The sequence below is a fragment of the Pinus tabuliformis genome, chromosome Q (genome assembly GCF_031772625.1).
Source record: "Pinus tabuliformis cultivar Carrire ecotype Pingquan chromosome Q, CPIR1, whole genome shotgun sequence".
Classification (NCBI taxonomy): domain Eukaryota; kingdom Viridiplantae; phylum Streptophyta; class Pinopsida; order Pinales; family Pinaceae; genus Pinus; species Pinus tabuliformis.
Genome location: NC_142296.1, coordinates 704,976,667 through 704,990,758, shown reverse-complemented (window position 1 = coordinate 704,990,758; position 14,092 = coordinate 704,976,667). Strand labels below are relative to the sequence as shown.

The 14,092-nt window shown below is 38.6% G+C and overlaps 1 protein-coding gene across 1 annotated transcript in view; it reads left to right on the top strand.

Annotated features, from left to right (window-relative positions):
* LOC149221501 (putative adenylate kinase 6, chloroplastic) overlaps positions 1-2,084 on the top strand; it is a 33,803-nt gene extending 31,719 nt beyond the window's left edge. The window contains exons 3-4 of the mRNA XM_089385127.1: positions 1,132-1,404; positions 1,583-2,084. Of these exons, the coding sequence (XP_089241253.1) occupies positions 1,132-1,404; positions 1,583-1,726 (417 nt within the window). The 3' untranslated portion in view covers positions 1,727-2,084. The remainder of the gene's footprint in view (positions 1-1,131; positions 1,405-1,582) is intronic.
* Positions 2,085-14,092: the final 12,008 nt, after the last annotated feature.

The following is a 14,092-nucleotide window of genomic DNA, read 5'->3' as shown; positions in this document are numbered from 1 at the left end:
CTATCAGCCTTGTTGTGGAGAGTCAGCTTTAGTAGTTCCCTTTGAGTCAGTTATTTGCAGGATCAAAAATTCTCATACATATTGATTAGCTGCACTCAGAGACATGCTGACTCAAGAGTCAAGACACTAAAATTCTGTAAATTTAACGTCATTTATTGATTTTAACTTTTAAGTCATAGTTAACATTAAATTGATATTTTCTCCCATCGCATAAATCCAAGTCACCCTGGTTGACCCCTCTTAGTTGCTCTTGTCTTTAGTCTGGTTGCCTTTGGTTCTGCTTCTCAGTCATTATGCTCTCCTATGCCCATAGTGCAGGGAGGGCGCCCAAATTCCTCATTCATTGTTGCACTTGAGCTGCAACATACTTTAAGTGCTTCATGGCCGAAGCATCTGTAGGGAATCATACCTGAATAAAGCCATGCAATTTGCAGAACACACTCTGATCTGAAAGTTTAAAGGCAGATGGACGAGTCCAAATGCCATATCTGTCTCAAACGTAACTGTATCAAATATCAAATATCAAATATCAAACATCATCAAGATGGTTGTGACACTTACAAGGTCTATCATCACACAAGTCCATCAAAATAGAATCCCTGAGGCCTTCATTCCTAGCCCAAATGTTAGGAAACTGGCCTATTCTCTCTATCCTAGAGATCTTAAGAGTATTTTTCTGCTTAAAGCAGTTTGGTTTATTCCTCCAGAATCATTTGCTGGAGAATTTGGTTCTTCAAGAGAAGAAAGTTTGTGCTGAACATATTTATTGTTCAAGTATTAATCTGATCATGAAGTTGTTGAATGTAAATGTCTCAAAATTTAAACGGGGCAGACCTTGACCAGCTCCAAATTTCCTCAAAATAGTAATTCAGTACAAGATAACCCCTCCAAATGATGACATAACAGAATGGATCTTGAGACAAAAATATGATCTTTCCACCATGACGGTAATAGTGGCTTCTATGGATTACTAAAGGTGTGTTGGCCTTTTTCTTCAGTGGCCAATATAGCAATCCTGTTATCTGTATTTATTATATGCAGGGGTTTGGCACCATTATCCTATGAACTTAGTTGAATTTCAGACTGACATTTTCATCTCTCCTTAGCAGTTTTCCTTTCTTTTGACTTCAGGAGATTCTAGAACAAGTAACAGAGATTGATTTGGTTGTCAACCTCAAGCTCAGAGAAGATGTCTTAGTTCAAAAATGTTTGGGAAGGCGAATCTGCAGCCAATGTGGGAACACTTATAATGTGGCTCCAGTAAATATTGAAGCAAAAGATGGACACCCAGCCATCTGCATGCCTGCTCTTCTAGCACCACCGAGCTGTGAGTCAAAGCTGATAACTAGGACGGATGATAGGGAGGAAGTTGTGAAAGAGAGGCTTCGTGTATATCATGATAAGGTATATTTCTTGGTTTTAATCTTTTGAGTATCTGTTTATTTTGGTCCTTGAATTTTGCTGGCTCTAGTTGATTCAAGTTGCTACGTAGACATGCACGTTTTTGTGTTAGCTTATTTTTTGCTACATGCCCTTGTTTTTGTTTGTTCCTGAACTCAATATGCTTATTTTCTTCTCTTAGAGCCGACCTGTTGAGGAGTTCTATCGCAGCAGAGGAAAGCTACTTGAATTTGAATTGCCAGGGGGCATTCCTGAGTCATGGCCAAAACTATTGGCTGCCTTGAATATTGAAGAAGGTGACAGTAAACATGAATTAGCTGCTTGAGCTTCCTTAGTAGATTCTGCCATGAATAATAATGGTTCTAACTTCTGGCAGGTACAACATCCTTAAGTGATACATGATTGATTTTATCAATTAAAATTGTCATTTTCATTTTTTCTTTAGATGGTTGTTTACCACACATTGACTACAGGCAAACATTGGGCATTTTTTTAATAAAGCTTTAATGGAGGCTTAAATTTTGGGAGGTGGTGTTTAGCCTTTAGGATAGATTCCATAGGTATTTCATAGAGATCGAGAACCAGCGCTGAAGTATTTGTATTTGAGTATCTATCATATGAAATATGATTATTGACAATCATAAATATCTTAAATGAAATATTATTTACAAATTAGAACCATAGATCTACCTAAACATTAGGATATTATTTCAATTTTATGAACTCACGAGGAAAATAAATTTGCTTGGCTCCAGACATTCTTTAATAAAATGTTTGCATTGAACACTTAAGTGGCTGCAATGATATCATAGTGAAGACTTGGCATCAGTTGAAACAACTTCGAGTTTTAAACATTAGAGGATATCCTTGTACTCCAGTTATCTATATAATGAAATATGATTGTTGACAATCATTGATCTCCTTAATGAAATATGATTATGTAGAAATTAGAATCATGGATATGCTTAAACATAGATCTTCTTTCAATTTTATAAACTCGTGAGAAAAATAGTTTTGCTTGGCTCCAGACATCTTTTACTAAACTGATTGTGTTGTAGACTTAGGTAATCTGGTCCCTAGTGGCTACAACTTTTATGATATTGAAGGCTTAGCATGAACCAAAAGCACTTTGATTTTTAAATGTAGAGGAGATAATGGGAAGAGATTGTTTCCATTTATTTCAGTGGGCTGTAAAATTTACCATCTCAATATTTAGACAGGAACTAGAAAACCATAGCAGTCCTAGGTAAACAGTATAGAAAAATCTATCTATTGATTTTTTCATTGTAAGATTTGTTTGCTTTCACAGTCCTCACTGAAAAGTGAGAAACTACACAATGTAAAACAGATTCTACCCATAGAAATATTGCATTGGTTGAGATCTGTTAACTTTGTTATTATGTTGTAAACATACCATGATATTGGGATCATCTAATAATGGGAGCTGCAACCTTAGTTGCCATATACCATATCGTGTTTATTCATGAGCTGTACTGGTTATAAGTTTATAACCTATACGTTGTCTCTGGACAACCTTTTGAACAACTTAGGGATCCTCTTGAGGGTCACAAGCAGTAATTGAAAGATTGAGCTTCCCTCTCCCTTTGATTGATCGATGTTGTATTTAGAGTAGCATTCGTGTATCCCAATGGATGGTGTACTGGTTATAAGTTTATAACCTATACATTGTCTCTGGACAACCTTTTGAACAACTTAGGGATCCTCTTGAGGGTCACAAGGACTAATTGAAAGATTGAGCTTCCCTCTCCCTTTGATTGATTGATGTTGTCATTTAGGGTAGCATTCGTGTATCCCAATGGATGGTGTGTTGCCTTGAGGGTTCAACTCCTTCGTAGGTCTTGTTTTGACAATGCGAACTCACTGTTTTGACAATGTGAACTCACTGCATAGCATACTAGCAGAGTACGAGGGACTTTTGGGTTTATGTAATATCATCTAGTTGTCCAACCTTTTTTAAGTGTCCGGAATGGAAAATTGTTGAATATTCAGATCGATTGCAGTGGGAGGATCATCAGGTAGGTTGGTACTTACCCTAGGAGTTGGCATGTGCAGGGTTTTTGTGTTGTAGAGCCTTGATTTCAGGGTTGTCAATTGAGTAGAAAGGGCATATTCTTTTGGGGTGATCTGTGGATTTTGCGTCTCGTTTTTGGAAGGAGTGGTGTGCTTTTGGGTAGAAGTATGGACTCCTTGCCTTAGCTGACTCTTTATTATGGAGTTGAGAGGATTTAAAGTTGTTGAAAATGAATATTGGGAAGCTTGCGTTGTTTTTGGAGTGATTGGTTTATAACTTTATTCTTATAAGCTGAGAGATTTTTCTTCGTTGGTTATATATGCCTTTAATCCATGACAAGGTACACCATTAGCGCTTGGCCAAAGATGTGTCATTTACAAAAAATACCTGATCTTTGGATCCTCCAGCGTATTATGATTTTATTTCAACATTATGACGTTTGCTGTATATACCGTTCATTTGCCAAGTGGGAATGGCAGTGCTTTGAAGATTGGCTTTCAGTTTTCCTCTGTGGTCATTAGTTGGACATAAATATAATTACCTTATCTTATCTGTGACTATTCTTTGCAATTGGCAATAAGAAGTAAGAAGTATATTTTGGGGTTTCCTTGAAGCACTCGTTTATTGCTGATTGTGAGGTGCATCAAAATATCAATGTTCCACCAAGTTTCCGGGACGAGGAGGCGAGGGAGCGAGGATATGCAGGAGCAGCCTATGCAAATGCTCCCCACCAATTTTTAGGACCCCACCAATTTTTAGGAAATGTGGGGGGACGTCAGGGTCTTAAAATCTTATAAATATAAAATATAAACTGATGAATCATATAACTGAAACAAATTTAAAACAAAAAGCATGATCATTATCATATAAATTATAATCATGCATCATACATGTAAGTTGGTAACTTACAGTGTAACTGTAAGTTGGTAACTGTACAGTGTAACTACTAGTCTGCTAACTTACTGACAATGCACAATGAAAATAAATTAAAGAATTATAAATGTTTAAAGTTTTAAACTTTAAAATTTAAATCATATTGATGTTCCACTTCCAACTATGAGCATTGAATGCTGAATAATATAAAAGTAAAGTCTGATACATCAGTGACAGCAGTCCCTTCAACGAAGGAGCAGACAGAAGACAGAAGGCTGCTTGGCGATGGCAGCAGTGTTCAGTTCACTGAAGGAGCAAACATAAAATGAAATGTGAAATGCACATAACATAAATCCTTCTTGGTCTGTCAACAAATATTAAAAATTACAATTTTTTTGTTTCATTATTATTATTATTTTTTTTTTTGCCGGTTTGTTTTTTTTTTTTTCCTGAATTTTTTCTAGGGAAATGACCTCTCAAGACCCCTTTCGCCTAGGAAATGACCCCAATTGGAAGAAACGACCCCTTTAAAGTTTCTTCGCGCACCCTGTTTTTTGTGAGTGTGAAGAAATGTCCCCTCTCGTCCCCAAGTCCCGGAGCGCGAGGGAGCTAGGAAACTCGACCCCAGGTGGGGGGATGCGACCTTGTGGAACACTGCAAAATATCGTACCAAATATCTTGTTCTCTCTGTTATGGTCGTTCTAGTAGTTATGATGTTTGAAACCAGAGTTGGCGTTCTTCTTGCATTTATAGGGATATCGGATTGCCATAAGATCTCAGATTTATTCTGTGAAAACTTCAGATGCAACGGGTTTTTAAATAATGAGGTTGGAGCTGCTTCTACTTTTTTGTTTTGTGTGGAAGCTGAGGTAGCGCTTGGCGAATGGTTTGTCGGTTATAAAAAATACCTGATCTTTGGATCCTGGAGCGTATTATGATTTTATTTCAACATTAGTTGCTTCAAGGAATATATTATGATGTAATATAATATTTTTCCAAAAAAGAAAAAGTTCATTGCAGGCAACTCTGCTCTGCAACGAATATGTATCTTGTACGTTTGGTTTATGAGTTGCATAAGTGATTTGCAATGAATGATCTGTGCTACAACCCGTTGGGTGGTGCTGTACCAGGCCAATATACTCCAGACTACGGATATAGATCCTTGTGAAGAAAACCTATCAAAGGTAGAAGCACGCAGTTCTCCATAATATAAGGAAAATTAACTGAAAATATCATCGTTTTGTATAATTGTTATTCATTAACGGCCATAGTCTACATTAGGAGATTTATAGGTAAGTGTTATGGCATTAGAGAAAATCCACAGGAAACTAAAAACTCCAATATTCCAAAATTATTATTGTAGAGTAGTTACAATATCTTTAAACAATTAGAAAGATGATGGTCCTCGCACAATTGAATTGCAACAATTAGAAAGATGATGGTCCTTGCACAATTGAATTGCAACAGATTAATTAGAACAAGAGATCCTATCACAAAAGAATTGGAGGCATAACTTGTTAATATATAAACAATTGAATTGGAGGCATAACTTGTTAATACATAAACAATTTTAATTTTATTAATTGGAGGCATAACTTTTTAATATATAAACAATTGTAATTTTATTTGTTTGTTTTGTTTTGTTTGTTTATTTTCTTTCACATTAAGCTTCACATTGAATATCTATCTTCAGTCAATACACATGGATGGGGATTTTAGATATTAATGTTAAGTATTTATATAGTGTTTGGGGATTTTAGATATTAATGTTAAGTATTTATATAGTGTTTATCTGATGCTTGTTAGTTCCCTTTTTTATAAGAAAAATAATTTAGATAAAAATGATCTAAATTAATCAAAGTTGTTAGATTAATCAATGATTCCAACCCTAATTCTTAGTGGGATTGGTTTTAGATAGTTAGATACAAAATAAACTTTGAGAATTTGTTTGGTACCAAGTTGATCAAACTTGCACTTTTCAAGATTAAGTAATTTGCAACGGTTTAATGAAGTGGTCAAAATTCAATGGGATGACTTGTATTCATGGGTTTAGTAGCAATGTTATTGATTGTATGATATTTGATGCACCTATGTATAACCCAAACTATTGATATCTTAAATAGCATGAGCGTGGCTTTGGCTTTGGTCATAGACCTTTGATCCTAACTCTAAACTTTGAACTTTGTTATGCACAAAAACCCCATAAAAGAGAATTTTGATTACCAAATGTGTACTTTCATTTTTGACAAAAATAAAGTTAATAGTTTCAAAAGCTTTAAATAGTGAACTAAATCTTTTATCAAACAAGGACACATTGAAGACTACTATCATGACTTTATGACAACTCTTTCTACTTCCATTGACTAAGTTTTTTAATGAAGGTGAAGGTGTAATGTCAAAAGGAAAATAGAAAGCCATTACAAAGGCTTTTAATAAGTTCTTAAAATCTAATAAGATAAACATACAAGGACAAGCTAGAATTAGGGCTATTATTCAACTAACTTTGTTACAATTAGGATCACTGTGAAACATTATTAGAATAATAAAACCAATCTCGTGTTGTTTTGTTGACTTGATTTTTTTTTGGACCGTGTCAATAACTTATATTTGGAATATATAAGAAGAGTTAAGTTACTAACAATTGACACACTGTAAGAAACACACATGTTCTAAATTGGCTATTGCACATAGTGGTTGCAATATATTTAGGAAGATATATAAGGAACTTTTGCCTATAATCAACAAAACCCCAATGTTGACAAGAGGTTGATCCCTCTATGAAAAATGTAGTGTACTCCTAAATATGAGAAGGTGGAGATAATAAAGTGAAAAATGCCAAGAGTTGGGTGTGAAGACTCCAACATGGAGAGTTCAAATTTGAGTGCATATTGAGGCAATGTAAGTAAACACACCATATTTACCTTGCATCACAAGTTGAAAATGTCCATTGATGTATATTGAAGTTGTAATTTGAAAAATCCAAGTTTCGTGGAATTCAAAAAGCCTAGCTTTTGTGAAATATTGTCCTAGGAGGTCAATTTAAGATTTCTTTTTGTATACATAGTCAACATGCCATAAGATACCTATCATAAGTGACATAGTTAAGCATCAATGCATTGAAGCAACACACTAAAGACATAATACACCATTTTAGGTGTCACACATAATTCATGCACCTTAACTAACAAGACGTAAGTGATGCACATATACAATGAATCATGACCATCAACACATATCCATTGATGCATCATAAGTGACACATAATGTTAATTTCTGGTATGTTTTATGCTTAAGAGCAATTTACTTCAATTTTTCTTATTAGCCCAGTGTCAATTTTCAGATTAGCAATCACATCAGCGCGATAGTAAAATGTAGATAGAACATAAACATAAACAATAGAAGACAAACCAGGACAAGAGGACACAAGATGTGGCACCAGCCAGGGGCAAACCCTAATGTGGGTAAACCCTTGATCAATTCTTCTTATATTCTTTAATAGTTCTGCAGAGAGAGATAGTACAAATATACAAAATTGATATTTAATGACAACAACAGATAAGGCCTTGACCAGAGAAGTCAATGCTGGTCAAACATGATAGAAATCTTCTTCTAAGTGGCTTGGTCAAACCCAACCACTCAATACATCCTTCTAGTTGTTTGGAAGATCCTCCACATGGCAACAACAGGCTACTGCAAGTCATGATTCAATCTGGCCTCCACATGGCAACAATAGGTTGCTGCAATCATGATTCAATTTGGTCAACACATTGACCCAACACCCGTCCACAAAACACTGTTGTCCTCCACTGTTTGTTTGCTGCTCTTGCAAATCTAGTTAGGGCACAATATGCAGCCCTTAACCCTCTACGTTGTCAGCAAACTAAGCCCTTCCAGGGCTGTGGTCCACCTAGGAGAGTCTCCCCTTTTGCCATGCTGTCTCTTGCAAGCATTGTACACCTCAACACTGCCTTGGAACAAACTTAGCTGCTTGCCATGGCTTGCAGCCTAGCAAAGCAGCTAGTTGTAGTTGTGATCTCCTCCAACAGTGCCAAACAAGTCCTTAACCCATGCTTAGAACAACTTCCTATGTCACGTTGTCACCTACAACAAGCACGCTGTCTTTCCAGGCTTCTCGCTGTGGCCTAGGGCTCCTTCTGTGCTATGGATAAGAGCTCCTTTTTACAGCAGATAAGAGCTCCTTTTTACAGCAGATAAGAGCTCCTTCTTATAGAGGATTAGGGCTCCCTTTTGACAGCGGATTGGAGCTCCTCTTAGCTGCGGATCAAGCCTCCCTTTGCTGTGGATTAGGCCTCTCTTTAACTGCGAATTAGGGCCTTCCTTAATTGCAGGTTAGAGCTCCTCTTGACAATGGATTAGAGCCTACCTTAACTGCGGATTAGAGCCTTCCTCTTGACAGCGGATTAGAGCTTCCTTTCACTGCATACTGGAGCCTTCCCTTTGACTGCGGCTAGGGCTTGCTTTGACTGCGGCTAGGGTCTCTCCTTCATGACTCTTTCCACTACGTCCTCCTTGAGAGAATACAAACCCAAAACATGTGGAGAGAGAGATCATGAGAGATTATTAAGATGGTTTTCAGCGATAATCACATCGAAATTAATTTGTTGACGCGTTTCGAACCAACGAGTGTTTAAAGTATTAAAGAGGATATAAAAATATTTAAGTCTGAGGTTCGATGTTTAGGTTCTTTAAAACATTTAGTTACAAATTTGTTGGTTAAAAATAAAAATAATTATGAATTATTTTAACAAACGAAATAAAATAATTTAATTATTAAATTAAATAATTTTGACTTCTTTCCCTTGGTCCAGTGAAATGTAGCTGTTGCCCTGTCCTTTGTCGCTGTTTCCTTGGTCAAAATTAGCCGTTGTATGATGGATCTCTCTATTTAACTTGGGGCCATGATCTAATTCTTCATCTCGCCCTGACGATGAACCACACTTGTTGGTTCGAAATGCATCGACAAATGAATTTCGATGTGATTATCGTCGAAAACCATCTTAATAATTTTGATATGGATCACAGAAGCCTAAACTCAACAATCATGAGAGATGTGTGTCACAAATTGTTAAGTTTTGTAGATGTTCTATGCTTTTAGAGCAATTTCACTTTTCTCACAGCAATCATACAAGTAGATAAGCAAAATGCAGATAGAACATATAAGCAGATCTTACAGAAGACAAATCAGAAACAAGAAAAATGAATGTGTTCGTTTCGGCAGTCAACAGGATGCTTCAACCAGCAAAGTCTCCTTTGGTCAGCCAGCCCAGCATGTGTCACAACAACCCTCCAACCAGTAGATGAGTCAACCCAAGACGTGGAGAGGAGTTGTGTTCAAATTCTCTCCAACTTTTCCTGTATATATATCCATCAATGAGGGTGTGTGACACATCTGTTGGGCATGTGAGCCTACATTACAAAACTGGCTGACCTTGCACATATAATTTATTAAGAATAATAAATTCAAAATATAAGTTCTGCTCATCGGATTAAGACTATTTTTATATGGATTTTACACCTCTCAGAAAGAGGAATCCAACAAAAATATTACCCTCTTAATCTGAGCATCAGAACATGGAGTTTGGACCTAGTTGTCCAATTTTAACACTCCCTCTCAACTAGGGAGAACTCCATCTATTAGTGCAATTAACATCGTGAGTCATCCCGCCGAAACTTGCTTTGCTGGCTTCTTTATTTCAGAACAGAAGTGGGTTAGTCACAAAGACATCATTCCCCGACTGACTTAATCAGTCCAGAGGTCCCAGACCTCACAAATCTTGATCCCAGATCAAGTGGTTGGACCATGCCATCCTAGATAGAGAGTACGGCAATCTCTGATGCGTCCATCAGTCTTTGCTAATAGTCTCTAGCTTTTCCACACCTCATTGGCCAAATGAGAGGTACTTCCCATGAGCCCTGAACTCAATGGGTAGGATGCATACGGGGCACAGATTAAATGAGTGGCGAACCAGCTCAATAATCACAAGGGTGGGGCAGAAGCATTATGAGTGCTTATAGCTCCGAGAAGCTATCCCCAAAGCCCCCCAGAGCTCCCAGAGCTCATCGTCCAACAGGACCCACATCATAGGGTCTTTCCACGACACCAAGACTCTCACGGAAGGTTAGGAACTTGACCTTCCCCAGGGGCTTAGTGAGAATATCCGCGACCTGCTCATCAGTTCCTATATGATCGAGCCTTACGACGCCTCGCTGTACCATATCCCGGATAAAGTGGTACCTGATATCAATATGCTTGGATCAGTCGTGGAACACAGGATTCTCAGTCATACGAATCCCACTCTGATTATCACAGAGTATTACAGTGGTATCTAGCACATGTTGGAACAGCTCACTAAAGAGCTTCCTCAACCAAACTGCTTCACAACAGGCCATACTAGCAGCAATGTATTCAGCCTCCGCGGTGCTCAAAGCCACCGACTTCTGCTTCCTGCTCATCCATGAGATCGAAGCAGAACCAAGATTGAAACAGCATCCAGATGTGCTCTTACGATCCACCACACTGCCAGCCCAATCGGCATCAGTATATCCCCGGAGTATCACACTCCCGGCAGTGTATCTCAGCCCATGGTTTATCGTGCCCCGAAGATATCTCAAAAGATTCTTGGCACCAACCCAGTGAAAATGATGAGGCTCAACCATCTGTTGACTCAAAGTATTCACTGCAAAACATATGTCCGGACGGGTGTTCACTAAGAACATCAAAGCTCCTATGAGTTGACGATACTCAGTAGGATTGGCCAAGATAGGCCCTGCAGCGCTGCCACTCAACTTCTTAAAGTTGAGTTCCATTGGTGTCGACACGGACTTACAGTCCACCATCCCAAATCTTTCCAGAAGCTTCACAATATACTTTCCTTGAGAAAGGAAAATCTCTCCAGGTCTCTGCCAGACCTCCAGGCCTAGGAAATAGTGCATCAGTCCTAGGTCTTTCATCTCGAACTCAGCAGCAAGCTCCCTCTTGCATTGATGAATGAGAGGGTCATCACCTGTCAGGAAGAGGTCGTCCACATACAGCACTAGAATGAGAGGCTTTCCTTCCTCAACCTTAAAGTAAAGGTTTGGATCAGCATTGCTTCGAGTGAAGCCCAGCTTCATCAAGTAACTATCCATCCTCTCATACCAAGCTCTGGGTGCTTGCTTTAACCCATAGAGGGCTTTCTTCAACCTGCAGACATAAGTGTCTCGATCTTGAACTTCAAATCCCAGAGGTTGTTCTACATACACCTCTTCCTTTATTGCACCATGCAGAAAAGCGGTCTTGACATCCATCTGATGAAGACTCCATCCTTGCGTAGCAGCAAGGGCTATGATGGATCGGATGGTGGTATATCGACCCACAGGTGCAAATATATCGTCATAGTCAATTCCTTCCTTTTTGAGAGAAGCCACGGGCAACAAATCTTGCCTTAAACTTTTCAGCACTCCCATCAGATCCATGTTTAATCTTGTAGAGCCATTTAGCGGTGACAACAGATTTGTCCTTCGGTCTCGGGACCACATCCCAGACATCATTCTTCATAATATCCTCATATTCTTCATGCATAGCATCCTTCCAGACTTGATGCTTGATGGCTTCCTCAAAAGATCCAGGTTCATAATGTATAATAGTACTCATGGCAGCTAGATACCCTTGGTATCTACACGGCTTCTTACTTTCTCGGAATGTTCCCCTTGGGGCAGCATGACCCTCAGCATCTTCGGGGGTGTCCCTGAGCCATGATGGCCTCTTTCCTAGAGAAGGGGAAGGATCAATAGGGTCCATTGGCCCTTCAACATCAGGCATAGTCTCATCCTGGGGTTCTTCCAGATTTCCAGGTCTTTCTTCATGGTTTTCTTCAGATCTAGGAAGATCTACTACTTTCTTCAGGGAAGCATCTTCGTCAAAAGTGACATCATGGCTTATCTCTACTTCCCTTTGACCAGGTACATAGACTCTATATGCCTTAGAAGTCTCACTGTAGCCCACAAACATTCCTTTCTTCCCAGTAGCATCCAGCTTACTTCTCTTTTCTTTCGGCACATGAAAATAGACAGGTCATCCAAAAATTCTAAAATGTGAGACATCAGGTTTCTTACCAGAGAAAACCTCTTCGGGAGTTTTGGAGTCCAAAGCGGAATGAGGGCATCGGTTTTGAATGTACACAGCAGTATTTGTAGCTTCTCCCCCCAGAAACTTTGGAAGACCCTGGTCACATAGCATGGCACGGGCAGCTTCCACAATAGTCCTATTCTTGCGTTCAGCAACACCATTCTGCTCAGGAGTATATGCAGTGGTAGTCTCCCTCTTAATGCCAGCTTCTCTGCAAAAGTCTTTGAACTCATTTGACTCATATTCAGTGCCATTGTCAGTCCTCAAAATCTTGATCTTCTTTCCGGTCATATTTTCCACCAAGGCTTTGAAGGTACGGAACCACATGAAAGCCTCATCCTTCTTCTTCAAGAAGTATATCCAGGTTTTGCGAGAGAAGTCATCAGTAAATGTCATCAGTAATTACAACAGAAGTCAACACTTTGACTTGTCTGGATCTGTGCATAGATCATTTCTTATAATGATGAGATCAGTTGAAGACATTCTTCTTCTCTAAGGTGACGACTTCACCTATCCATTTCGTTCATCTGTTACACCTTACCATGTAGCACCATCATGCTGCATCATGCATCTTCATGCTGCTCATGATCACTGTGCTGCCCATACATCAAGCTGTCTCATTCATCATCGTGCTGCCCTTTACTGACATGCCCATGATGCTGCTTCTATCATTATGATCTGAGATTGTTCATCCTTATTATTTCCATTATGTTGAGTCCTTTTACAGGCATACGAAGGATCTCTTGACCATCATAGTTCTATCATTGTTGCTGTTCATCATTATGACTATTATGCCAAGACAGTCATATATATATATAGATATGTAACACTGAGATAATCATTTAGTTGAGACAGTGTTAGAGCATGCTTACCCATATACATTTATATCCATGTGATTAGGTTGTTTATAAGGTAGGTCCGAAGTGGTCTTAAACCGAGACATATTGAACCTGTACTCACCAAATCTTGACTGTAGTTCTGCATGTATATAAATTGACTACATGTATATATATATATGTTGCCATCGTGTATATACATATCTCTGCATTGTTTGCCTGCATATATAAATATATTGCAGCGTTGTATCATAGCTTGCGTACATCATATCTATTTACTGTATATGATGACTGCCCAGCGTATATTCATGACTGCAGCGTATTCATTTCCAACGGCTTCGTCATTTTCACTTGACTACAGCTACTTCATTTACTGCGGCTTCGTTATTCCTCAACTGCGGCTACCCCTTTCCTTGACTGCAGCTATCGCGGTTATAATTTCCATATACAGCGTATATATGTATCACGTAGAAAGGCCACACATGTTCCAGGCTTCACGTAGAATAGCCATACCTGTATACCGTATATATATAGCGTATATATGTATAGAATGGCAGAGAGGAATGCGTGAACAGGTCTTGTTGACTCACTGTGTCTTATTGACCCATTGACTGTGTTTATATTTCTTCATAAGCCTGGTGCTTACTGCGGCTAGGGCATTACTGCGTCTAGGGTATCTGGACAGCGTATGAACTGTGTGGATGTCGTTTCATAACTGTATAAACCCTTTATTAACAGCGCGTTAATAAGTCTTTATCAAAACTGCGGCTCACCTTAGTTACGTGGCACCCTTGCACTTAACTGCGGCCTTGCCTTTCCATC